The sequence below is a fragment of the Fusarium falciforme genome, chromosome 3 (genome assembly GCF_026873545.1).
Source record: "Fusarium falciforme chromosome 3, complete sequence".
NCBI classification, from domain to species: Eukaryota; Fungi; Ascomycota; class Sordariomycetes; order Hypocreales; family Nectriaceae; genus Fusarium; species Fusarium falciforme.
Window position 1 is genome coordinate 2,918,787 of NC_070546.1, and position 26,250 is coordinate 2,945,036.

General features: G+C 53.9%; 8 protein-coding genes across 8 annotated transcripts; 5 read left to right on the forward strand and 3 right to left on the reverse strand.

Annotated features, from left to right (window-relative positions):
• Positions 1–718: 718 nt before the first annotated feature.
• Positions 719–3,181, forward strand: NCS54_00419500 (Hypothetical protein; the record flags this gene model as incomplete). The annotated part of the gene is made up of 1 exon (XM_053149741.1): positions 719–3,181. The coding sequence occupies one exon, from the start codon at positions 719–721 to the stop codon at positions 3,179–3,181; it is 2,463 nt and encodes an 820-aa protein (XP_053005716.1).
• Positions 3,182–5,548: 2,367 nt separating this feature from the next.
• On the forward strand, positions 5,549–7,734 carry NCS54_00419600 (Hypothetical protein; the record flags this gene model as incomplete). Its single annotated transcript, XM_053149742.1, has 2 exons — positions 5,549–7,404; positions 7,455–7,734. Exons 1-2 carry the CDS (start codon positions 5,774–5,776, stop codon positions 7,732–7,734), a joined length of 1,911 nt encoding a protein of 636 aa, XP_053005717.1. The 5' UTR covers positions 5,549–5,773.
• Positions 7,735–8,262: 528 nt separating this feature from the next.
• Positions 8,263–9,056, reverse strand: NCS54_00419700 (Ribosomal RNA-processing protein 40; the record flags this gene model as incomplete). The annotated part of the gene is made up of 2 exons (XM_053149743.1): positions 8,263–8,802; positions 8,859–9,056. The coding sequence occupies 2 exons, from the start codon at positions 9,054–9,056 to the stop codon at positions 8,263–8,265; spliced, it is 738 nt and encodes a 245-aa protein (XP_053005718.1).
• Positions 9,057–9,318: 262 nt separating this feature from the next.
• NCS54_00419800 (Hypothetical protein) lies at positions 9,319–11,254 on the forward strand (the record flags this gene model as incomplete). The annotated part of the gene is made up of 3 exons (XM_053149744.1): positions 9,319–9,553; positions 9,627–9,753; positions 9,811–11,254. The coding sequence occupies exons 1-3, from the start codon at positions 9,415–9,417 to the stop codon at positions 11,252–11,254; spliced, it is 1,710 nt and encodes a 569-aa protein (XP_053005719.1). The 5' UTR covers positions 9,319–9,414.
• Positions 11,255–11,612: 358 nt separating this feature from the next.
• On the reverse strand, positions 11,613–13,026 carry NCS54_00419900 (C2 NT-type domain-containing protein; the record flags this gene model as incomplete). Its single annotated transcript, XM_053149745.1, has 4 exons — positions 11,613–12,214; positions 12,268–12,856; positions 12,909–12,932; positions 12,988–13,026. 4 exons carry the CDS (start codon positions 13,024–13,026, stop codon positions 11,613–11,615), a joined length of 1,254 nt encoding a protein of 417 aa, XP_053005720.1.
• Positions 13,027–15,637: 2,611 nt separating this feature from the next.
• Positions 15,638–19,248, forward strand: NCS54_00420000 (Hypothetical protein; the record flags this gene model as incomplete). Its single annotated transcript, XM_053149746.1, has 2 exons — positions 15,638–18,292; positions 18,874–19,248. The coding sequence occupies 2 exons, from the start codon at positions 15,638–15,640 to the stop codon at positions 19,246–19,248; spliced, it is 3,030 nt and encodes a 1,009-aa protein (XP_053005721.1).
• A 338-nt stretch (positions 19,249–19,586) lies between these two features.
• On the reverse strand, positions 19,587–20,657 carry NCS54_00420100 (EAF domain-containing protein; the record flags this gene model as incomplete). Its single annotated transcript, XM_053149747.1, has 1 exon — positions 19,587–20,657. One exon carries the CDS (start codon positions 20,655–20,657, stop codon positions 19,587–19,589), a length of 1,071 nt encoding a protein of 356 aa, XP_053005722.1.
• Positions 20,658–22,432: 1,775 nt separating this feature from the next.
• NCS54_00420200 (Hypothetical protein) lies at positions 22,433–24,521 on the forward strand (the record flags this gene model as incomplete). Its single annotated transcript, XM_053149748.1, has 2 exons — positions 22,433–22,723; positions 22,770–24,521. 2 exons carry the CDS (start codon positions 22,433–22,435, stop codon positions 24,519–24,521), a joined length of 2,043 nt encoding a protein of 680 aa, XP_053005723.1.
• Between the last annotated feature and the right edge of the window lie 1,729 nt (positions 24,522–26,250).

Sequence of the window (26,250 nt, forward strand, 5' to 3'; positions counted from 1 at the left end):
AGATAGCTGTGACGAAAGGTATTTGATTGATTTTTCCATTTTACCTTTGCTGTTGACCTGACAAAGACCGTGAATCATCACCAGACACCGTTTTTCACCTTCACGGATGCCTCTCAGGGGCGTGTGTGCGTGCACCCCCTCCCCTCAACAAGCAGTGATTCACTGCCTCAAAGACAATGGAAAGGTATTTCTCAGAACTCTCCTCAGACTTTTCCTCACCTGCATGAATTTGATAGTGTTGAGGCTTGCCAGTGTTGACAGTGGCAGCCTACGTGCAAACGCAGTGCAAACTGCCTTCCTCGTTTGAACATAAAGTCCCCTCCTCCTCCCCTCCTGCCTTTCTTTTCTTCTTCTCTCCTTCACCTTCAGTCAGAACTACAGGATTTCTTATCTACGGCTTCTCGCGCTTTCAGCATCAATCAATTATCGCTCCATCGAGCTGGCTGAACGCACTTGAGACTTCAAGAGATTCATCACCCGCGTTATCTTCATCTGACTTCATTTTCTCTTCTCTTTATTCTTTCTCCCATCGTCCGTCTTCTCTGGCTGTTGCTTAGCCATCAGTCGCTTTTCCTCCTCTCTCTGCTGCGGCCAACCCACCTGTCATCCCAAGTTACGGGGCGACGCGGTATCAGCAAGAAGCAGGCATACTATCTTGACTTCTCATATCGCCTTTGACCTCTCTTACCGTCTCCGACATCTTTCTCCAACTTTCACAATGTCCGTCGTGGCTACCGTGACCCAGCGGGTCTCTGAGAAGGCAAGCAAAGATACGCATGATTCTGCTAGAGTTTCTCGGTCGCTAACTATGGATGCGCAGACCATCGCTCCTATGCATACGTTCCCCGTCACAGATCTCTATGTCTGGAGACACGAGGAGGGAACCATGATTGAAATGCAGAACGAAGAGGCTGTCCTGCAGCGATTCAACCAACAGCGCACACCATTTCAGGCTTGGCCTCTAGCTCCTATCCCTGGCCTTACGACTTCGTTTGCCAAGTCTTGGATGTTCCTTGTGAAGGTCCCCAAGATGACTGGCGACATGATCTTCCCTGCTATGGCTGACCATTTCACTGTGGACATGGATGCCACCATTGAGAACGCCAATGGAGTGTTCTCCCTAGTTCATCTTCATGCAACGCGAATCCCCAACCCCTACCAAGACGCCAAGGATCTCCCGGATTCAGCCGTCTCCAGATGTGCTGCCTTCAAGGTCGACGTACCTCGATCGTGGGAAGATAAAGATGGAGAACACGTTGAACTCGATCTTATGGGCACAATGCAGTCCGTCTCTTCCCTTGATGACTTTCAAAATCTCAAGTTGAGTGAGGCATCCCGCCAGACCATCACCATTACCTGGGATACGTTCTGCAACACTTACGAGGCCGAGCTCGCTGCTATGCGACGATTTATTGAAGAGCCGCGACTGGAAGAGCGACAGCTGTCGGCCAAGGCGAAGGCTGCCTTTGAGATGATCCTGGATCTTAAGACCCCATTCAGGACTCACTACAACCTTCACGAAGTATTTCCTCACCTCAAGAATCCTTTGTACCCAGGTCATCGGATTCCAGATCTCATCGTTCAGCGCTTCAAGGGATTCAACGCGGACCATCGTGCCGCCTTTGACGGCTTGACCAAGATCCCCAACGGCCTCTACTTCGTCAATGGATGCCCAGGAGCTGGAAAGACTGAGTGGAACATGGTTGTCTCCGCCATGATTCAGTCCAAGCGCCGCCCTGGATCCAAGAAGCGACACAGTCCTATCCTCTTTGTGGTGGACCTGAACAAGACCGTCGACGATGCGGCGGATCGTTACTTCAACCTCTGCAAGGCTGCAGGACTGAAGCTCCGCATTGTTCGTATGCACGGATGGCCGTACGAGATGCGAAACAGCGCAAAGCTGAACGGATCTGGATCTGACAAGGACGATGATTCTGGCTCGGAGCCGGACTTTACCAAGAAGTTCTTGACAACTGCAAGTCTCGCCAAACACACCAACATGGAGCGAAACCTCAACAAAGCCCCGACGCTAGATGAGGAGGCATGGGAATACTATGCCAAGCATCAACACGACTGCTTCACACCTTTGAAGAAGGTTTTGGCAAGCATGGATGCCGGTGAGGTGTTGAGCAACAACGATTGGAAATCACTCCGGAGCCAAGTCTCGATGCTGTACCGTGCTGTCCTCGCACAGGCAGACTTCATTGCCACTACACCTGTTGCAGCGTATGGTAGCTTTTCAAAGCTCTTCCGACCCGACGTGGTGTTTATCGATGAGGCTCCCCATGCCCGAGAGCTTACTACGCTGATTCCAATCGCTTTCTTCGAGCCAATCGCCTGGGTTCTTACCGGTGATGTCAAACAAACCCGACCATTTGTCAAGAGCGGCGATCGACGTGACGCCGAGAAGAAGGGACTAAAGTTCAACCCTCATGCTGAGCAAATGCGCGTGAGCCTCATGGCCCGGGCAGATATGGTGGGCGCCATCAACAGCAAGCTTCTGGTGAACAAGCGTGCATTTGGGAACCTTCACAAGCTTCCATCCACTCTATTCTATGATGGTCAGATGAAGTCTGGTTACACCGAGGCCGAGAAGTATCCCGCCACTGTCCAATACCTGAAGGGATATCTCGAAAAGTTGGGCGAGGGCAAGAAGAACCTGAACGAGAACCGCGCCGTCGTCTCTTTGGCACAAAGCCGAGAAGAGACTCACCGAAGCAGTTTCTGGAACCCCGCTCACCACAACTGGGTTGTCGGCGAAGTCAAGAAGCTGTTGACGGACTCGAAGTTCAAGAGCCTGACAGACTCGACAAAGCCTGGGACCATCATGATTCAGGTACCTTACAGCACCGCGATGCGCCAGTACTTGGTGGAGGTCAAACAGTGGCCCGCCGAATGGCAGGAGCGAGTCGAGGTCATGACTGTCGACAAAGCCCAGGGGAACCAGGCAGATGTTGTGTTTCTCGACATGGTCCGAACCACAAAGGCGGGTTTCATGAATGAACCGCAGCGACTTAATGTCGCAATCAGCAGGGCTCGACAGGCTGAGGTGATTGTAATGCACTACCAGATGACTTGGCGTACGAACCGAGGACGACCTGTTCGAGCTGAGTACACTTCCAAGATCTGGGATCAGGCCGTGGCGGATAATAGGCTGTTTTCAATCAATGTTGAGAAGTGATCAGTAGGATCGAGAATGGCTGTGGATGGTTGTGGATGTGGATGGCATGGAGAATGGCGATAAATTGTCTGATCAGTTTGGTTTGGTTGGTTGGTTGATTTCGCAAGTTGGCTTTGTTTTTTTTTCTATAATGGTTGAGAGCACGAGTTTGATAGACAGAGGCATGTATGTCCTTGATCGAAAGAATCCAGTATTGTCTGAACAATAGGACATCGCACTCACAATGAATGCCTTGATGTTGGAACAAAGTTGAGGTGGTGATGTCGGCAGCTAACTTCAAGGCTATGTGCTTCCTAACGCAGGGGGGCTTTCATTGGAGGCCACGCCACTTGGAGACAGGGCGCGGCAGTGGGGAAGACCCGTCTTGATGGCACACGACTGGGTAGGGTTCGGAGAATTAGCTACTGGTTGGTATCGTGAAGAGACAATTGCCATGAGGCCTCAATGAGAGGCATCCGAGGCTTAGCTTTGTGTCGGTTGGAGCCAAGCGTGGACAAGACAAGACGCACAATGGAGACACCAACGGAGAGGCCGGAGGCCCAAGGATGTTTCATGGGAGAGCGAGGCGAGATTATGGCCCCCAAACGCACGAGGGCACGCCAAGACAAGGGTATCACTTTGCTGCACGCGTGGAGGTCGAGATGTGTGTCAATTGCAGATCGGTGGCTGTGGCGCAGCCTCGGCCTCGACACCAAGATGGTGTCGAAACATGTTTGAGGCTAATAAGTGGACGTGGGTGACTTTGAGAGGGGATTCAAGGATTTTGCAATACGTAGGAAGTAAGCCTTGAACGAGCTCGGGTCTTCTTTCAACATGATTTTCACATGTCAATAATAGGGGCAACGGAGGACTTGCTAAAGATGGCCTGGTTGGCATGTCACATAGCGAGATTGGTGTCAAATCCGCTTCTTTTGGTGCATCTCGGTCCGCGTATTGTTTGACGTTGACCGGGCAGATAAGAAGAGCCCGATCCGACGCGATGACCTCTGGATAATCCGGTTGTTGCTGGGCCAGAGAAGTCTTGATGCCCAGACGTTGATGCGAGGTCTAGAGCAAGACAACTTGCGCGAAGTGGCGATCCATTGACTATCGAAACTTGAACAATATCACATCAACTATAGGTCGGATTGAAAAATTGTGGGCAAAGATGAGGGCATCTCGTCGATATCCGTACGATCACCACGCGGATATGTGCGATTGGGTGTAGTTGGGGGATGACAGCATTGGGCTAACGCCTCGCAGATACGTGATGCGGTCAGCCGAGATTATGACGGATCCAAATGTCAATTGACGGCTGACCGAGAAGTCGCGTTCAAGCAAAGGAACCAAGAGATGGACCTGGCCTCGTAGGGCTAGCAATCCGTGGTCAAGGCTACATTGCAGGTGAGCAGCGCATCGTAGGTCAATATCGGGAAGTCGGGGATCCAGGACCGCGGTGTTGAAGTGACATGTAAGGTTGCCAAGACTGGATAAAAACCTGCGAGATATGCTGCTCATTGGATGAGCGTCATCGTCGGCAGTCGTGAACTCACGGACGGGCCGATATTTTGTGCTGCAACAGTTGATTGCTTCCATCGTAAAACCAAACCCGCAGCGAATCCATCAGTGTCGCAGCAGCTTAGGCCAGCTTCCCAGTAGCTAAGTCGGAGTCAAGCTTTTGGTAGTGCTTATTTGCTTATTTTCTGAGCAGACAGGGATAGAATGGACACTCAGCTTGGTGTTCCGCGCTCCTCTCCACGTGCCCAGAGCGAGCTCGAGCTCACGAAACCAACCTCTTCTCTCGTATCATTCTCGTCGGGGAATCAAAGCCAAGTGGAAACATTTACACGCCAGACACGCGGGGGGGCGTGGAGTGAAGAGAAAAGGAGCAGTGTGGCTCAGACCCGACCTAACGGGGTTTTTGGGTGCCCGCCGTCCGGGAAGCAGGACCCACTTCACCAAAGTGCCCAATCACGACGCGTCTGTGTTCAGCAGCTCGGCCCCGTCTCTGCAGTGGTTGGGAGGCTGAGAAAGGGCCCTGAAGAAGGCGCGATAAAAAAAGCTGGGCATTGGGGAAGGTGCGGCGCTGCTGTGCTGTGCGGTGCGGTGCGGTGCGGTGCGGTGCGGTGCTCCTGCTTCGCTGCGGCGGCGCTTGCCCTGCTGACGACCGACCGCCCCCGGATTTTACTTGGTCGTGCCATGCTTCGTAGGCCTCTCACCTCATGCATCTCTTCCTTTCTCCCCATGATGCCATGAGTCTGTAAACTTATATCCCCTTTCCCCCTGTCTTGCTTCCTTTCCCATCCCCAAACCCTTCGGGAAAGCACGAGCCTCTCGCCAGAGAACGGGCCCCATTTCTCTTCTCCTCTGTCGCCGAGCATAGAGAGCGGCGGCGGCCTCCCAAGACCCCCCAAACCACCTAACAGCGCCTGCCGCCCCGCCCGTCAATCCAATCCAATCCAATCCAGCACACGAGTACCGAGAGCTATCAGCATTCGACTTTCTCAACCACAAACACCAGCTTCCGCAAGCTCTTGCCTGCTGTTGCTGGGCCCCGATCCGATTTCCGCTTTCGCCACGCGCGCGCCCTCGACCTCGGCGGGTTTCGATTCGATGGAAGCTTTGCCAGGTCCAAGTTGGAGGAAGCGCCATGTGATGGATCATCTTGTTGCGAGGGGAGCCTTGGCTAAGCGCGGCCTCAGCAAAGGAGGCATTGCCGGCGTCGTCGTCGGTGTCGTCGTAGGCGTTTTCCTCGTCGCCCTCTGCCTCTATCCCTTTGTCATTCGACGCATCCGACGACGGAGAAAGCAACTCGCTTCTGGTATTTGCGACCCCGAGACAGCTGAGGTTCCAACCTCGGGCGGCACTGCTGTCGACGACCAACGTCATGTATCCTCGCAGGACTCGTTTAAGCCCTCAAGGGAGCTCACCCGTGGTGGACTAGAAGATGGCTCGGTCAAGGACCTGCCCTGGGGTCCTCATGATGGTCTAGCACAACCCAACGGACAAGCTCAAGCTCAAACTCATCCAGGCTACGCGCCTCGGCTCGACACCAACATCGCTCCTTCATTCGGCCCCAGCGACGTCCAGGTTGCCAACGACTCAGTACCCCGATCAACCCCATTCGACACTTACGATGGAGAGTACATGCCCCAATCCATTGGCGATGCCCATAATGGCGTCCTCAGCGGAACAAATGCCGACTACTACAGCCCATCGATACCATCAGAAGCATTCGGCATGTTCACGGAGCCTGAGCCTATCGCTCAACCCCAACGCACTCTATCACGAAGTAGCTCTTTACGGCACAACTTGAAGCTCATGTTTAGTCGTAAGAGCACTCGAGATCAGTCCATGGGTTCGCCAACATCGCTTTCACTCGCCGAGGTTCCTGAGAACGCGCCCAATATGCCTCGATCTACTCACGATGCTCCTTTGCAACGAATCACAACTGCAGGCGATCCCACTGAATCTCCGACCGAAATAACACCCCCGGCCGGCGAGTCGTTGCCAGCGCCCTCTGGCCAGGCTCTTGGCTCCCCGATTGTTCTGCCGTCTACCCTGCCCAAGGGGGCTGTGCAAACTCCCCCAGACTCCCCGCCGACCACCTTCAAGTTCAATGCGTCTCAATCCCCGCCTACTAATCCCGCTCCTGGTACTGTGAACCCTATGGATATTATGCCAGCCTCGACTGAAAGCGAGGTATGGCATCGAACAGACTACCAGATGTACATGGCTCAATCATCACCGAACCCCGGCCCTTTGCCAGAAGCGTCGCCTATGCCAGAAGGTCCATCGCATCGAGAAGAGCCCACAGACTCGCCCTCTCCGTTGACGCTGCCTCCTAACAATCCTCAACCCCTCCCGATCATCCAGTCGCCTACACCCACGCAGAACGAGTCGGTACTTAAGCAGGAGCCTATCGAGGTGCAAGATGTGCAGATGGACGAGATTCCCTCACACTCTCATCTAAGTCCTCTGCCTGACCTCAACTCCCGACACGCCAGTTATCCCTCTGATGCCTCTACCCCTCAGCCGGGGCCCGCCTCTACCAATGCCTCGACTTTGAACACTCCTGCTACGCAGCTTGATACACCATCCCCTAACTCGGTGGCTAATTCATCCGACTACCAACACAGTGTCTCACCGAGGAACGGCGCGACCAACTTGTCCCCCAGGAACGGTGCCTATGCGTGCGATGAGCCTGGATGCCACCAGGTGTTTGACCAACCGCATAAACTCAAGTAAGTGTATTGCGCTCCGTAGTGGCGACGAGCCAGCTAACCTTGATCAGACACCATCAGCGATATCACACAAGGGATCACAAATGTCCTTACCCTAACTGTCCCAAGGGATTTGGAACCAAGACCCATCTCCAGCGACACATCAATGATCGCCACGAAAAGAAGAAGAAGTTCCATTGTTCCGTACCGGGCTGCGACTACTCGAAGCAAGGCGGCAAGGGGTTCCCTCGCAAAGACAATTGGAAACGACATATGACCAAGATTCACAACGTGGCGCCCATCAACCTACCAGAGCCCGAAGAGGTCGATTATGAGATGAGTGGCGTGTAGGACAGGCTTTTTGGCCCTTTTCCGCCCGCCAACAGCGCTGAGAGTGAATTACTGCATCCTTGGGGACGGTGGTATTGAAGACATGGAGATATTTTTGAGGATTAATTTTACCAACAGGGACAAAAACTTGTTCAAAAAGAACGAACGTGGACGGCTGGCGTTGGATTGCTATTAGAACTTTGCATGGTTAGGGCATTGGGCGAGAACGGATAGGAGGTTATCCGGATATCAAGCCTTGTTCTGGGCCACCACTTACTTGACTTTATTGTTTTCTTAGAGCGACTTGATTCTTACTCTCGTTACAACACAGCGTCTATGGGTATTGGAGGCTACCGGTCCACCAAAAAAGAAGCGTCAGACCGACGTGTAGGACAAGGGCGTTTGGGCAAGGGAAGAAAGGGCCGTCTGTCTAATAGAAGACGGACCAGGAGTATTCGTTCTCGGGTATCTATTTTGGTACAGCCTTGTACAACTGAGGAATTGATAAAAACAGCCAAACTGGCAACAAGTTTCCCCATATGCGTATGTCTAACTCAACTCCTTGATGATCTTCCTGACAAGCTTCTTTTGATCTTCCACGTCTAACCTCTTCTCGTCCGTCTCTTGTACTGCTCTGCCCACTGCGATAACCGTCTTTGTGCTTTCACTGTCGACCCAAAACTTGCCATTCCGTCCTGTTGCTGTCTCAAACTGTAACCCTGCAGCGCCCAGCTCCTCCAAGACCGCGATGCGGCCTTCTTGCACACTCTTTGGCATCATGAGGCGTCGAGCCATTCCGAGTGACACGTTGAAGAGCATACCGCCAGTTAGAGGTCCCAGCCCGTCAGCCTTGCCCGTTGAAGACGACACACATTCAATTTCTGGGTCCATGTGGCGGTTGGCGAGAGCGACGCGCGCGTAGACGAGAGCACCAGGGACGAGCTGGGGACGGGTCTTTTTTGTGGCGCCTTCGAAAGAGAGCTGCGGGAGGAGAGCGGGAGCGGTGTAGTCGGAGAGGGTTACGTAGAAGATCTCTGCGGCGCTGCGCTGGACGGTTCCGATGACGAGTTCACCGACACGGGGGTTGTACTGAAGACGATTAGCTCAGATGTCTTGCGTCTTTTGAACGTAGAAGTAGTTCTTACCCTTCCTCGAGCATTCTCTACACGAATTGCATTCTTCTGTCGGTCTGTGACAAGCTGGCCGGCGATTGTAGGAACGATGTCGTTGGGCGGAACATGGCGCAAGCCGGGGCCAAGACGGAGAGGCTTCTTGGGATGTGAGGGGATGTGAGACGGATCAATGTTGTCGCCTGGCAGCACGAATATAGCTTCAGTGGCCATTTTGGGCGTATTCTGCTGTGGAAAGTTCGTTGTTGAGGTGATAGTCAAAGGAGAGTTCTCAATGCGACAGCCTCCGACAGCCTCGCAACAGTAGAAAACATGAGGACGGCTTCGTGGTGGGGCACTGATAACGATAAGAGGGGTACGTACTCGGCTGCCACCAGAAAAATGTGGGCGATTAGCGATTAGCGGGCAGTTTTTTTTCCCTGAGGGAAAAGAAACCCCACTACCACCACCATCGCCAACCAAAACTTCACTCACAACAACCCTCAAAGTCGACGACGAGCAAAAAAAAAAGACGACTCGGTCTTTTTTACGCCTTCCTCTTCTTTCGACGATATCTCCTCGAGCCGACCACATGAGTGACAACGCGGGCGCCAAGCCAGGCCCTGAGCCTGGCGACCGAGTCGCCATCGGTATTACCTTTGGCAACTCCAACAGTTCTATTGCCTTTACTGTTGACGACAAGGCTGAGGTTATTGCCAACGAGGACGGCGGTATGTCTTGAGCCTGCTTAATTGCATTCTATATTGTGCGCTTGAGACTGGTAGCTAACTGTTCTTTGAACAGACCGACAGATTCCTACCGTCCTCTCCTACGTTGATGGCGACGAGTACTATGGTGGCCAGGCCAAGAACTTCCTCGTCCGCAACCCCGCCAACACCATCGCCAACTTCCGAGACTTCCTTGGTCAAGAGTACGCCTTTACCATTGCATCGAGTCTGCAGAAGCCATACTAACTCTAAGCGCCCAGGTTCAAGGCCATCGACCCTACCCACTCCCACGCTTCTGCCCACCCCCAGGATGCTGCCGGCTCTGTCGTTTTCACTGTCAAGGACAAGGACAATGAGGAGACTTCCACCGTCTCCATCTCTGAGGCCGCTACCCGATACCTGCGACGTCTCGTCGGCTCTGCTTCCGACTACCTGGGCAAGAAGGTCACCTCTGCCGTCATCACCGTTCCCACCAACTTCTCTGAGAAGCAGCGAGAGGCCCTGATCCAGGCCGCCAACAATGCCGGCATCGAGGTTCTCCAGCTCATCTCCGACCCTGTTGCCGCCGTCCTGGCCTACGACGCTCGCCCCGAGGCTATCGTCGAGGACAAGATCATTGTCGTTGCCGACCTTGGTGGAACCCGCTCTGATGTTGCCGTTGTCGCCTCGCGCGGCGGCATGTACACCATCCTGGCCACTGCCCACGACTACGACTACGCCGGTGTCCACCTGGACCAGGCTCTCATGGACCACTTCGCCAAGGAGTTCCAGAAGAAGCACAACGTCGACCCCCGAGAGAACGCCCGCAGTCTCGCCAAGCTCCGACTCGAGTCTGAGGCTACCAAGCGAGCCCTGAGCCTGGGCAGCAACGCTCAGTTCAGCGTGGAGAGTCTGGCGGACGGCTACGACTTCTCTGTCACCATCAACAGGATACGGTACGAGATGGTTGGCCGCAAGGTGTTTGAGGGCTTCAACCGCCTCATCGAGGGTGTTGTCAAGAAGGCCGGCCTTGACGTCCTCGATATTGACGAGGTCATCCTGTCTGGTGGCACTTCTCACACTCCCCGTATCGCCAACAACCTCCGCGGCATCTTCCCCGAGACCACCAACATCCTGGCCCCCGCTACCTCCGCCACCGCCATCAACCCCTCCGAGCTCCAGGCCCGTGGTGCTGCTCTCCAGGCCTCGCTCATCCAGGAGTACGAGGCTGCCGACATTGAGCAGTCCACTCACCCCGCCGTCACCACCGTCAAGCACATCTCCAACGCCATCGGTGTCATCACCGTTGGTGTCGATGGTGAGGACGTCTTCACCCCTATCGTGCCCGCCGAGACCGCTGCCCCTGCCCGACGCGTCGTCCGCATCCCCGCTCCTAAGGAGGGTGGTGATGTGATCATCAAGGTCGTTGAGGGTGGCACCCACATCAAGGTGACCAAGCCCGAGCCCAAGGCCAAGGCCGAGGAGGACGGTGAGAAGGACTCTGATGACGACTCCGACTTTGACTCGGACGAGGAGGAGGAGGAGGAGAAGCGCGAGAAGGTGTGGAAGATTGGCAACCTCCTCGCTGAGGCCGCCCTCAAGGGCGTCAAGGCCGACGGCAAGGTCGAGGTCACGATTAACGTCCTGGCCGACCTCGGCGTCACCGTGGCCATCCGCGAGGTTGGCGGCAAGGGCGGTGTGCGAGGAAACATCCAGGGCCTGTAAACAGGGGAACGGCTGTATCAGCAAAAATAGTCCAACATCAACACATGCGCCATGATTCCTTTGTTTTCACGAATGGGTATATAACTAGAGAGAGGATGGATGGAATGGACGTCTTTTAACACGACAAAAAGCACGGGTTTTATTGGTAGAATCTAGATGACACAGATAGAGGGAGTTCCGTTGAATTGGGAACGCCAAGGATGAATGAAACGATTCAAGATTTCAAAAAAGTCATGATTTCGATCAATGCTGTACTCCTCTGTTGAAACCCATTGTTGATAATGGTACAGTTCAAATTATGTTCTCCAACGCGATGTATACCCAGTGCCCATCCATCCAAACTCCCAATACCCGTCGTCTACATGACCTGCGGGTCGCCCGGCATCCTCCAGGCGACGAGGTCGCTTCGAACGTCATCCTCCCTCACCTCACGGGTCCCCTTAAATCCCACTTCGCGGAGGACGTCGCTGCTGAGCGACATGGTGGAGGCCATGCTTGCGAGGCTGCGAGAGTGGTCAAGCTCGTGGATGCGCACCCCCTTGCGCCGGTTGGCAGGCGTCACAGTGACAGTCGAGAAGCTTCTATCACTCGAGTTGCTGGACGAACGCCGATGGGAGGAGCCGGCTGGGCCGTGATTAGGCTGAGCGTGTGTTGGTGAGGAGGCCGTGGTGGGAGATGTGCCGTGGTGGTGATGTACGTTGAGGTGAGTTACACGACGGGCATCACGAGGACGAAGAGTATCGCGGTGGTCCAAATCGTCGTCATAATCATCATCACCATCTGTGTCTGGTGAGGCGTTTTGGGGTTTGGTCTTCCAGCCATTACCGCCACTGAATATATCCTCAATGACTTCCTCAGCCGACAGCTCCGAGGGCTGACGGCACCATGAGGCGGCGAGGACGCTGCGGTAGAGATCATGAAGCTCAGCGGTATCTCGTGACTTTGAAATGCTGGGGACAGCTACAAAGGCATGTCAGTCAAGCCAGGGGCACGAGATCAAGGGATTAACGTACGTCCGGCGTCGTCCTCTACTGACTCGCCCATGATGCCGCCGATACCGCCAAACACGGGGGCCGTCTTGAGAGGAGGAGCAACGTAGCTGCGCTCTCCATCGACTTGGACCATAAGAATGCCGATCTTCAAGGTACTGTTGACCTTGCTGTCCTGCATGAGATACCTCCTCACGATGCCATCTTCGACGACATCTGAATCGCGGCGGGGACGCCCTGTCGCGCTCCTAGTTGGGCTGACACCAATACTGCCGCTGCGCATGCGACCAGGCGACGCAACATCCTTGCCAAAAGCTTCACTCTCCTCGACGTACTCGCTGAGGTTGAGGCGGACGACGCCAAGGGTCATCTTCTCGGAGATGCCAAACTCCTGGATCACCTCGAACTCGATGGGACACTCGGCGAGGTTGTTGTTACGGTCTATGGAGATGCGGATAGAGGGCACGAGAGTGACGAAGCTGTAGTCGACCCTGTGGTTGGCGATGGGGCACTTTGCGGTGCGGCCGCGGTGCTCGGCGTTCATGGAGTGGGCGAGGTTCCATTTGATGAAGGACTGTCCCGAGACGAGAGGGACATTGTTGAGGTCGTAGATCTGAATAGGTGAGTCAGGATTCCTCACTGAGCCGCTATAGATGAAGATTTACCTTGAGATGAAGCTCAAATTTAGGCTGGTGAGTGTCAGCATGGGTTCATTCGTGAGGGTGGAGATGAGACGTCACTCACCTTTCGAGCCTTGCCAACTTGAGGTTTGAGAAAGTCCATGTTAGCAAGCAATGTCTCTCATTTCGTCTTATATCCAAGAGATTTCTCCAAGTCAGAGTAAGCCAAGCCAAGCTCACTTAAGCTAAAGACAGCTTCCAACTGATGGCACCATGCACAGTTTGTCGCATCTCAGCAGAAATGAGGTTGACAAACGCGACCAGCCCCCCACAGAGGCTCAAAAAGACAAACAGAGAGAAAAGAGAGGGTAGCGTCATGATAAACGCGGAGAGGGAGGGTCCTTACTTAAAGAGGACATCCTCCCTTGCTGGCGCGGCCGCTCTGGGTTTGGCAGACGACGACGATGCCAACTCTAGTGGCCGCCGGAGCTCGCCCGAACTGTGCGGTGCCCTATCGCCGCTATCTGATGGGCCGCTGATGACGGCGTATTTCACGTGGGATAGAGTCAAGATGGGGATCTAAGTATTTAGCCGAGGGGACGTTGTAACTTATTGGAGTGGGCGATGCGACGGTGCGGCGCGAGTGGGTGAGAGGATGAACCGGAGGTGCATGAGGTTATCGTCACATGTAATTCCATCACGATGACAGACAGCACCCACCTACAACGGGCTTGCTTTAGGGGGAAGGACCCCTGCGAACTGCAGCGCCACAGGTGAAGAGAAGGCCCCTGCCGGTGAAAGCCACAGGGGGCTGAGGTTGTATCCTAGCGGCTGAGCTCCACTGGAAAACCTACCTAGCCTCTCCCTTGGACTCAAGCCATATGCGGGTCATCTTCTCGATCTGATCCTGTGATCCGCCACCGGTTCGCTCTGTTTCATCCATGACCGGGGGGTCAGAAGGATTGGGGAAAAACATGGTTGCTGGTATGCTTTTTTGACCTTGGCAGAAGCAATGAAGCTCAGAGACAAGAGATACCCGGCCTCGAGACAGTAGTCTCACTCAGCCTGGTGAATCAGCCGAGACCGTGGTGAGCTGAATAACGGACGTTGAGAATTGCAGCCTGATCAACAAGATCAGCCACTACAATGTTCAAGTAAAGATCAAGAGATTTCCTCTTTCCTCGCATGATCTGACCTCGTTTAAACAATCCCCTGCCATTGTAGATACTCGAGCAATCCCAGCCAAAGACGTCACAGTCACAGCAAAAAAGAGTCCGTTTCCTCTCCCCACGGGGGAAGAGAAAACTCGACCCGCACTCGGGGCTGATGTTTTCTCAGACAACATTTCCTGATTCGTCTGCCGCGTCCTTGCCAACCGTTGCATGTTGCATCGCTTGGTCTTGAATGGCGCTCCGGGCAGAAGCAATTTGAGGCCCCGGGGAGGGGAGTGTGATGTGCCCTCTTTTTCCCCCCCGGTGACCTCGAAGCCCGTCTCACCGCGCAGCCCATGCCTGGGCATATCTGCACTTTCGGGGGCGGCTGCTGGTGCTTGCTGCGAGGAGGTAGAAGGGGAAGGGGGGAGGAAACAAAAGGTGGAATGAGCAAAGATTTATCAGGCGAGAAAGAAGAACGATCGTCATCCATTGAAGCTTTGTTTGTTGTCGAGAGTGATATTAGTTGGCAATGTGCGATTACTTCTATGTAGGTCATATCTTTGATGCTCTCGACTACACGTTCTCGCTTATTGTATACTGACAACTCTCCCAGGTCGAGTTTCGATGCAGACACCATGCCTGGGTCGTTCGAAAGTGGTGTCGAAACTATGAGAGGAACGAGAAGCCTTGCACGCCCAACGTTGTAGATCCGCCCGAGTTCTGGTACGCTCTCCACCACATCTGCATTTTTCCATCTTCAACCGCGTCGAGCCTGCATATTGACGTCGTTCTAGGGGCCACAGGCTATGCTCCAGGTGTCAACCTCCAGGGCAGCTGGCCGAGACTGTGAGAAGATACTACAGCGTTGCAGACTGAGGCAGAAGGAGAAGTTCAAGGCCTCAAGAGTCGAGATGCAACGCATTATCAGCCTCATCTGACGCCTTTCTTCGGTATTGGGCGTTTGGTATAGTCGGTAGGGACACTTGGACAAAGGATAGGGCGCGGGTGGGTAGTCAGGTCAGCGAAGTTTGGGGTATTAGAAACGGATAGGAGTTATGGGAACCTTATTAGAGGTATAGAGAGCGATCTCATCACGGAAATGGAGCGTTAGGGGTTTGGTATAGGGATAGGTATAGCACTCAATACGAATCATTCGATTCCACTTGCAGAGATCATCATAGTCTTGTTGTTCAAGTGATTGCGGCTGCCGCGTTGTTTGCACATCTCGTTGCCCAGCTTCTTAGCAGTGCATATCCCATTCCATGAGTTGTGGGACACTGGTTCTCCTTATGGCCTGTCAATGAAGGCATCGTTGGGCGGACAACTGATTGGACCCCTTCACCACAGTGATTTCAAGGAAAGGCCGAGGACACTATTTTCAATCCCCAATGACGGACAAAACTTCGAGACAAGAAGAATATACTTAATGTTTCTCTTTTGGGCAAAAATGTTGTGAGTCGCGAGTCGATTCGCGGTGGGTTGGAGGGGCACGAAGCGCATCCTTGATGGAGCTTATCGATAAAGCTTTATTTTCTGTCATGCATCATTTCGCGTCCTCTCCTACCACCATTTGACATCTCATCCAACCCATTATACACGACACGGCCCGATAGTCTCGCGATGGCTCCTGGCTCTGCCACCGCAGGCTCGTCTGGACAAGGCGCCAAGAAGCGAAAGGCCGACGCCCCAGCGCCCAATGCCCGCAGCGACAACTTTGCTCAGAAGCGCTCCAAGGTTCACATCGCACGCAACATTCCCGCCCAGCCCGCCGACGCCGCACTCAAGGATGGAGAGCTCGACCTCCAGGCCTTTGTGGCCGCCCACGAGTTTGAGATCCGATCTCTCGAACAGAGCATGGCCACATCCAAGGCTGTGGGCAGCAGTCGCGCCTTTCAGAAGGTTCCTCGAGGTTTGCGCCGTCGCACGGCGAGTCACAACCCGAAGCGAGTTCCGCGCAGGCTAAGATTGCGCGCGCAAAAGGAGATGAACGAGGATAATACACCAAAGGTAGAAGCCAGGAGGAGGAAACCTAGGACGACACGGGGACGGATACGAGCAGAGACGGCGCGACGACTAGGAATATTGGCAGCAAGAAAGCGAAGGGTTGCGTTAGAAAAGGCCAAGGAGAATGGGCAGGACGAAACCCCCGGAAGTGAATTGGCTGTGGTAGGACGAGCGCCGAGACCCAAGATTCGAAGAAACGAGCTCAATGAGCCCCCAAAACCTATGGCCAAGTTTCGAAAACGACAACTTAACAAGACTTGGCTACCTACACATGGATGGCACGCCAAGAGAGCGCGCATGACGAACCCTCTAAATCCCCTTTGGCGGTTCGCTATACCGTTGACACCAAACGAAAAGATATGCCGACCAACCCATCGAGCGCAGGGTGACAGGGGCGCCGTGGTATGGGAGATGAGTTACATGAGCACTATTGGATTATACGGAAACTCTGTTGGGATAGAAAGGGTCCTCAAGCGAGTTGGAGTTATCCAAGACTCATGTTGGAACGAGAAGGGCAGAAAATGGAGACTGGGAACCCGATCGTGGACGGGCATCTTGAGTCGAAAGACCAACACAGGACGACAAGTTATCGGTCCATGCACAATTCTCTGGAACCCCGAGTCGTCAACACAGACCGAGGTTCAAGAATCACAAAAGAAGCAGAGACAAGTGTTTCTGCGCATTCATCCCTCCGCTTTTCTCGAGCTCTTCAGCGAGCTGCTGCAACTGATCAAACAGGAGAACCCCCGACTCTATATCGAGGATCTCCGGTTCGAGATTGGCAGCATTGATCTCACTGGCCCTGGCTCGACTGAGGCTCTGCTCTCCGTGCTAACACCTTATCCTTCGAAAGACAAGGCAAAGGATCAGCATGCGGAGCTCTTCCGAGGTCTCTCTGGACTTAGCAACGCAGCAACACTACCGGCTGGTTCTGTCCTCAGCTTCCCAGTCCAAGACCCTCGTCTTAGGTATCCTCCCAGGCGGCTGGAGGTCCCTGATGATGCAGACGCGCAGCTTCAACTTCTTGAAAAGATTGCGGCTTGGCCTGCAGAAGAGAATCTAGTGCCGTATGCCATCTTTGACCGAGATGCCCGCCATCGCGCGTCGCAGCTCCCTTCACAAAAAAATGTTGATCGACGAAAGACGAAAAAGGCCCCTGGATCTCTGCTGAAGCCAACAGCAGACGATCCTCCCATCCCTGTCACACTCCTGGCGTCACGTACTGGCACAAGTACTCAAACCCAGGGCACATGGACTCTCCTTGCCCCCTGGAAGTGCATCCAGCCGATCTGGTACAGTCTGGTGCATTACCCCCTCTCGTCAGGGGGCAATCCACGGTTCGCGGGGATGGACGAGATTCGCCAGGTCGCTTTCGAACGCGGCCAGCCTTGGTTCCCGGGTGATTTTCCCGGGACAGCAGCCGGTGCTGAGTGGGAGCTTGAGGAGCGGAGGAAGCGAAAGGCTGCTTGGGAGAGGCGGCCCAAGAGCAAGAGGGTGGCGTGGGAGTCGTTGGATCTGGGCGGAGGGAGGAAGGGCGAGATTGGAGATGGCTTTGCCAGCAACTTTGAGTTGTTGTTCAAGTCGACCAAGGCACAGCGTGGAGCTGACCCCATGAATGACCAGACTGAAGATTCCATGGACATTGACTGCGATGAGTCTCCACAAGAGTCAACACGGAAGAAGTCGTCAGACCTTCATGGGATACAACAGATCTCCAAGGACTCGTTCAAGCAGCTCCTTGAGATCCCTCAACCTACCACGATACCCGCAAATGCACTCGTCACAGTCCAAATCACTCTACTCTCCCGCGGCGTTGTCACACCCTGCGCTCGCATCTACCGTCTCCCTCCTCCCCCAACAATCATCCCACCCTCATCTGAAGCCGAGGTCCCGGCTACCATCCCCCCGGAGTCCACATCACACTCTTCTCTCCCGCGCGACATCCGTTCCCAATGGCTCGCCCGCGTTCCGTCCTCTACGACACCCAAGAGCAAGGCTTCAAAGTCGTCAAAGCCTCGTGATTTGGACTCGTTGAAGCGTGTCCTTGCGCGCGAACTCATCTCCAGGCCAACGCCTTACTCTTCCGAACCAGCCAACCAATCCGATATGAACGGTCACCCACTCGTTCCCAACGCAGAGGACCTCATTGGGTTTGTTACCACTGGATCATTCAGTCTCAGCGAGGGCCATGGCATGGCAATTGGATCCATCGCCGCTGAGAAGGTGCTGGATGGGATAGAGCAGGATCCCAAAGAAGGGCGGCTGTGTATAGTCCGGAACGCAGGCGAGAGTGTCGGCTGGATTGCTAAATGGGAGGCAATTTAATCCCAGGGTCATCCTACAGCGTATATTCTCAAGAGCTATGGCGGTGTAAGAGACATGCCCGGTGCAATACCAAGGCGTGAGGGAGATCTGCGGGTGCCCGCACTTCACGCCCTTCAATGTCATGATAGTGACGCAACAATTTATCGACGCACACAGACGGCGGTTGGCTGAGAAATAGAGAAATAGAGCAAAGGCGTCGTTGACATGGGCATCCACAACGCCTCTATATAAACGCAGAGGAGGGGTTCCCTTCTCACATGAACAAAACTCAAACCTCCATCATCATATCATCACCACCTCTTGCTTGTGCACATTGACGTCTTGGACATATATTCGACCTTTTGGTATACATTTTCTCGCTTGGACTACTCAGAGATGGCTTCAGAGGAATATCCCACGACTGTATCGGGCGGATGTCTTTGCGGTTCTGTCCGATACACCTTGACTTTCCCAGATAGCCACGACTGGAAGAGAAGCGCACGTCTCTCCCTCTCTCCAAAGCTCATAAACTAACAGTCCCCTCCTAGTGCTCGACATGCCAGTGCTCCCAGTGCCGCAAAAACGGCGGCTCCCTCATTGCCTACTTGCACCGGCTACCAGCCTCCAGCGTCGCATTCACGTCGCAAACGACGCTCTCGCGGTACCACGCCACCAAGGGCTGCGCGCGCGGGTTCTGCACCGCCTGCGGGAGCTGGCTCTTCTGGCGCAGCGAGGACTCGGGTGCCATCAGCATGTCTGTCGGCACGCTCGACAAGGAGGTACTGAAGCGCTGGGGGAAGCTGCTGGCGCACGCCGAGGTGCATCTCTGGTGCGAGGATGAGATTGAGGGTGTCACGGATCATCTTCAAGGGGAGAAGTGGAAGTATGATAGTGAGGGTGCAGGAGCTGAGAGGATTGATTGAGTAATGGTTTCTTCAAAAGACATGTTATATTCTCGTGTCTGGATAGCTGTGGCAGAGTGTTGGACAAGCAGTTTAGTCCTGGCGCTGGTGGTATCAAATCAAAGTAAAGCAACCCCCGTACATGTTCTCATGCCATGTAATAAAACAAACATCATTATTCTCGCTCCAACGCCGAGTCCAACAAGGACTTCTTTTTTTTTTCCCTGACAAGTGGCTCATCAAACTCTGGCCCAAACAACGCCGTGTGTATCCCATATCTTTCCAACAAAACAGGCGCCGTCCAATAAGTCACAAGTCGCAGATTCATCAAGCTGCTCTCATCGACATGAGAAATCTCTCTAGTCTTCTTCGCTGATCTCGCTCTCGTCACCGTCGGGGCTCTCCTGCTGGCTGTTCTCAAAGTTCTCAAACGCATTCTCCAGGTCCTTGGCGAGGTCATCCTCGGAATCTTCAGCTTCTTGGTTTCCGTAGTCCACATCCATAGGCTCAGGCTCGTTATGCCGCTGCATCTGGTTGTTGACGGGGCTGGGCAGCTTAAAGTCGAAATCGGGGTCGTCATCCTCTTCTCCGTCGGCGTCGTCGCCTTCTGATTCTCGCTGATCCATGAACTCGTCAAAGCGACGTACAGACGGGAAGGCGGGAGAGAAGTCGGTTCTGCGGTTGTTGCTTGTGTCGGCGCCGGGGTACTCAACAAGGAGACCACCGTCGTCGTCGTCATCCTCCTCGTCCTCTTCCTCTGGTGGCGGCGCGCGTCGCTTGGGTTCTTCCTTCTTCTTCTCTGGTTGAGCGGGCATGGGCATGGGCAATGAAAGCTCAATGTTCTTGGGGGCCTGTTTCTTCTCGACCTTGCGCTTGGCCTCCTTCTTCGGCGCCGCAGGCTTGCGGGCCTTTGCTGCCGGCTTCTCGGTCGTCTTTTCGTTCTTTGTGGGTGCTGCCTTTGGCGCAGCGCCGGTGTTGCTGTCGATGTGAGGGAACTGACGGCGCAGGCTGTCGGGGTCCGAGTTGTCAGGGAGTCGTGTGACGTTCATGTTGAAGGTGGAATCGACGCGGTCGAGAATGAAGGCTTCGCGGCTCGCGTCAAAGTAGAGGACATACTGGTTGCTGTCGAGGTTTCGCGTGCCGGTGAATGCGTACGTTTCGTCGTTGTCGGTGTAGCTGAGGTCGTATGAGGCCGTCTTGCCGTGGACGGAGGGCTTCAGGCGGGCCAGGTTTGGGGCGGAGGGGGACGAGAGTGTTGGCTTGTGGTTATCTGTATAGTTTAGTACAGGAAGGTCTCTGGGGAAGATCCAGATGGACATACATCGAATACCGGTAAAGATGCCGTCCGAGGCCTTGCCCAGGAGAGCATCGCCGAGGATGACGGGATAGTTGCCCGTCTTGGTCGGGTCGATGAGACCAGAAGCCGCCATGATGGGCAACAAGAGTGGATGTACAGCTTTGACAGACACAAAGACAAACCGATGACGAGCTTCAAGGCTCCTCCTCCTCCTCTCGTGGTGTTGTCCTCAAACAAGTTGACGGACGCGCGCGGGATAATCCAAGGTCAAGTCCGGGGGGCCGAGGGTCTAGAGTGAGATGGGTCGGGGCCGCTAGAAGTGGAGGGAGCTAACTATTGAATGTGGAGGCGATGTCGTTTGTATTGATTGACAGAGTGGGTGGGGGTCATCAACAGAGGAAATGGAATAATTGTTGGGGAGGTCTAACTGTGATGCAATGGAAGAGTCAAATCTGTTATTCGCGTCACGAAAATGAATGTGAAAGAGAGAGGATGAAAGAGAGGCTGAGGCTGCTCGATCTGCACGCCCTTGTTACCTCTCTAGGTACTCCACTCAATCAATCAATGTGTGAGGCGGGCGTCCATCTCAGCCACGCCTTGTCTGATGTGCGGACGGATAGGATACTCCGTGACTGTCGTCGTATCGTGTAAACAAGTGGCGTGAGTACACAACATGAAAGGGCCAGACTATAAACAAGAAAGAAACATTTTTTGCCTCATGACGACAAATACCTCGGCCATGCCTCGTTACTCCTGCAAGGAGGCTATTCACGGCAATCCACGCTCAACCACGCGGTGTGTCTAGGGTAGGCAGGTTCCCAGTTGTCACACGACGTGACTCTTCCCAGACTCACATCTCGAATTAGCCAGCTCCAATGGTTTCCTCTTCGAGTTCATAAGTGCTTACTCCTATGATATATCTATCTTCTATGTGCAGGTTGATATCCGAGGAGGATACATACTTGACCCAGTCTCGGTTCCAACAGTCGTCCCCCGACTGGCACGACTGTATCAATGCTGGGGGAAGGCCTCATGGTTGAGGGCAAGACTGCGGTCTCCTCACCTAGCTTTAGAACGATGACTATTATTATCACAATCCACCGTCCTCTGGAAGTCCAGGAAATGAATCGGTGCAGGAGTAAGCCCCAGGACACTCCAATGCCGTCATTCACATTCCCGGTGAGAGGCTGTGAGATGGTTATGTGCCTCCCTCCCCAACACATCTGGAAATGGACATTTGTTTGCTCGACCGCAATTTCGCACCATAGTTCAAATGGTCTATGAAAACAGGCACTGGCCGAATGATAGGCTCTCGCTGCTCCGTCCCTGGAATCATAGCCGCCCGCCGGTTAAGCGCCCAGCTGTGCATTGGGAGCTGGACCCTGGCACCGGAAACCCTGCAGTTCTTCAACTTGACAGAAACACTTGCCTGATGGATCTACTTTCCTCACCGTCGACAGGCATGCAATCACGCGACTTACGGGCAACTAAATCATTTGAGTCCGCTACATTTCTTTGCCAGAGCAAAACGAACTGTCAGCAATTAAACTAGTCACGGATAAATTGCGCCCTGGCCACCTATTTTGAGAAGCTTGGATTCAACCTTAGCATTGAGTGTTGGTTCCAACTCAGTCTCTGGATTTAGAAGCCCTGCTTTTGTCCAATGCGAGATGTCGTTTAGACGCCGCTACAACACCCAACTTGGGTCAGGGACTCTCAGTTTAGAGCCAACAGAGCCAACAACCATTGTTTGGATCTCATAAAGGGAGAAAACATCGCTGTTTCGGTCTTTTAGTTTATTAAATAAGATGTAATCGTTCGACTGCCAACCAAATCGAGATATGGGCCGTTCATATCGGTAATGTTTATCAGTTCTTCAAAGACCTTGGTCAACAACACTCAACCAAGATGAGCCAAGACAACAATGCCGGCTTTACTGAGGCAGAACTTCGACAGCCTGGCCATTACAACATCCGGCTGAGCGATACAGACTCAATGGATAGTTCCAGCACCGACCTCGGAAAGGGTCAGCTTCATGCTTTCAAGAAGCAGAAACTGGATCTCCAAGGCCTGTCTGCTGATTTCGCCGTGATTGTGCTGCCGTTTGGTCTTGTTATTTTCTCTTTTCTCGTCCTGCGCCTCGATGGGATTTCCGTCGACAAGGAAACATTTGCACAATGGCAAAATGCCATCACTGTTGTAAGTTCTTGACCCCAGTCACATCTCGAGACCAATGGGCTGACAGTACGAGCTTGCCACTCTATTTCCCATTCTATTCGCTGCAATATTTGGACGTCTCATCTACCAGGCGGCAAGATGGAGTCTGGAAAGAGGCACCTCACTGGGCTCTCTGGAGCAGCTGATGGGCAGTCGAACCGTCGGAGGTGCTCTCCTCACCCAGTTCCAGCTCCGGGCCTTGAACCCCCTGGCCGCCTCTTTGATACTGGTCTGGGCTGTATCCCCTCTGGGCGCGCAGTCCATACTGCGGATGTTGGGCTCCCGACTTGACGAGCGAGGTCACGCTTCGACCGTTGTTTATTTCGATACGGATGCTGAATCACAGCCCTCCCACCACGACGGAGGACCATCAGAATCCCACCTTGACTTCTTGTCATCCTTGGGGACCATGTTTGGCGCTGCCCTCCTTTCGCCCAAGTCAATCAAGACGGACTCAATGGACGTTTGGGGCAACGTCAAGATCCCCTTCCTGAAGTCGCACGACAATGACAGCTGGCAGAGCGTCTCGTGGAGTCCCAAGCCCGAGCATCACTCTGCTCTCGTTGGCGTCCCGGTGGTCAACGTCTCGATGGGGAACACCACTTTCTCTCTCGAGTCGAGCTACATTGACCTCAAATGCTACAACTTGACCGGGATTGAGATGGATGGCGTTGCTCAGTACCGCGACTTTGACTGGCCCGACTGGGAGTCGCCAGGGCCATTCAAGAACGACACTTGGTACGGCTTCAACAACACGTTCCAGGACGAACATCGTCGTTCCTGGGCCATTGCCCTGAACAGGTTTGTCGATGTGTATTGGGCCAACAAGACGCTGTTGATGCAAAGGGCAAGGGCCATGCGAGCCTCCAGCCCATCAGACGCGGCCCGGACCCGACCCGCCATCTTTGCGAACGAGACAGGGGTCGAGGTCAAACCGGCAAAGCTCTACTTCCAGGCCATGCTCAGCAACGCGCTGATGCGGGACACACCCGGCCTCACGGCTTATTGTGATATAGCGCAAAAGTATGTCGAGTCTCGTGTGACGTGCCGCCGGACGAGCTCGACCAGCCAGCAGAACTGCACCGTCACGGCACAGAGGCCTTCGCAACGACATCACGCGCCCGAGGCCATCACTCCCCTCTCATTCCCCGCCGTGTTTCGATGGATATCTAAATATATGCCACTGGCAACGGCAGTACGAAACTCTGGAGTTTGTGACCTAGCTCTGCAGTACATGGACAAGCCAGCCCTAGATACAATGAACAACGACGTATCTTACTCTCTTATCAATATCGATGAAGAGATGCTCAGTCTGCGGCTAAGCCAGGTGCTAAACACGTATATACTCCTGGGCCAGATGTATCTTCGAGCCGTCGGCAGCACCAAAACTAGCAAATGGGTCAAGGACAAGTGGAACGTGACAACGCCGGCCGAGGTGGTCAACCTGGTCGAGGTCTACTCGGTCACGGGGCTGTGGATGGGCTTCTGCATCTTCTCGTGCATCGCGCTCAGCGCCAGCGGGATCCTCAGCGTCTTCTTCACTCACCTGGCCAGCGGGCCCGACGTGCTCGGGTACGCGTCGACGCTGGTGCGGGACTCGCGGTACATCCAGATGCCGCCTGAGACGGGACAGATGGGCGGGGCCGACATGACAGTCGAGATGAGGGACATGAGGATCCGGTATGGGTTCACGGGACAGAACTCCAAGGGGCAGGTGTGGGTGGGAGTTGGGGGGGAGAAGGAGACGAAGCGAATAAGAGATTACCTCGCACAAGACTAGACCAACAACCTAATGTAATTGATACCCTTGAATGATGAATGGTATGTGAAGAGTGATCAAGTTGGTGATTACACCCATCAAGACCAACTTGACCGCTCACATCATCCTTCTGCCCGACCCGTAAGTGCCTGATGTTAGCCTGTTGGTTACAAGGCAAACTTGAAGATCGGCAACGATTGACAGGTTGCCTTACAAGCTGTTGCCCCGAGCCAAGCCTGTTCCTGTCTGCAACACCCCCACACTAGCTACGGGATAACTAAAGTAAAGTTCAGGTGATGTGTGTGACTGTTGGTGACAGCATCTGCCGACGAGCCATCTCGATTAAAGCCTCGGTGACCGGCAGCTTGGGTTCGCTTGCCCGCCGATCGAAATGCCAACTTCGAGCCCGTCCCTCGTACTGTAAGCGCCTGTCTCAAGGGAAAGGGCGGGAGGGCGGCCGTTGGGTGACGGCTCATCTCGGTCTCGGGAATCGACGATCCGGGTGTCGATCACTCATGCATACAGCTGAAAGGAAGAAGAAACGAGGGAGCGGGTGTTTGACACAGGTTGGGCACACCAGCTTGGTTGTTGGGCTGCCTACCCATTTGATCACGATGCCATTTGGGACGCTATTCCTTTCTTTGCAGAATGGCAATGTCGAATTACGGGAAAAAAGTGTTCAAGGAGTCCACCTGTAGAGCAAAGTCCCTGGTAGCTATTCCCCAAATCTTGGGTATGCTTGATAGGTGCAAGCCATGAATGTGTGTTGATGCTTCGTACTTTGTGCCAACCTAGGTAAGATACGGACAAGTAGCCAAGACCATTATATGCATAATGCATAAAAGAAGCAATTCTCGATATCGCCAAGGAGTCTTTTCGTATGTATTCCATAAAGAGAAGCGCTTGGTCGCCGGTCGAGAGAAGCTTGAACAAGCTGACAAGCTTTGCATATTCTTCAGCGGCGCCTCGTCCGCCGGTCATGATGAACAGAAAGATGACAGCTCTGATTCAGCCACACGAGAGGGCCCAATGGGTTCTGGAGCGTCAACGAGATCGCGCCAGGGCAGCGCCATGTCTGATGAATGGGTTGTTTTGGTGGGGATTTGTGTTGAAGGGGGTCTGCAGATGGAGCGATTATCATTCGCTAGGAAATGAATACACCTCTGTCGGTTACCCATGCAGAGTATAGATATAGTCGAAGTATGTGTACTGGCCGAGGGAAGTATATACTGTTCATAACCTGCGTCTCCTTCGGCAAGCAGCATGCCCTCTCGGCCGAGGTTGACAAATACCATCTTTCCAAGACAAGATCAGCAAGGGTATCGGAGCATCTGAATCAGCATACTCCGTACATAGCTGTATACGGATATACGCAGCTGATTTCTAATGCAACCTGCAGATGCCCGTAATATGTCTCGTCTCCCTTGCTACTGCGCGCGCGCGTCTCCGTCCCTGACAGCAAACTCCACAGCCCTGTCAGATCAGATGTCAGTTTACTCCTCTCTCGCTGACCGATGGCAGCTCGATCAGAGATTGTGGAGTTGCGGTTCCAGCTCTGGACGCTTCGAGGCTGGTCTCCGAGACACGCATCGTCGTTGCCAGATCAAGATCTGCGGGCATCACAAACAATTCACATTTCTCGCTTTCTTGATCGTTTTACCGCCTCGAGTGAAGGTGAGAAAACCCGGCTTTCCTTGCCGCGCCATCCTTCAGTTTAAGAGTCTAGTCCCTTCGGTAAGAGATATTCAAT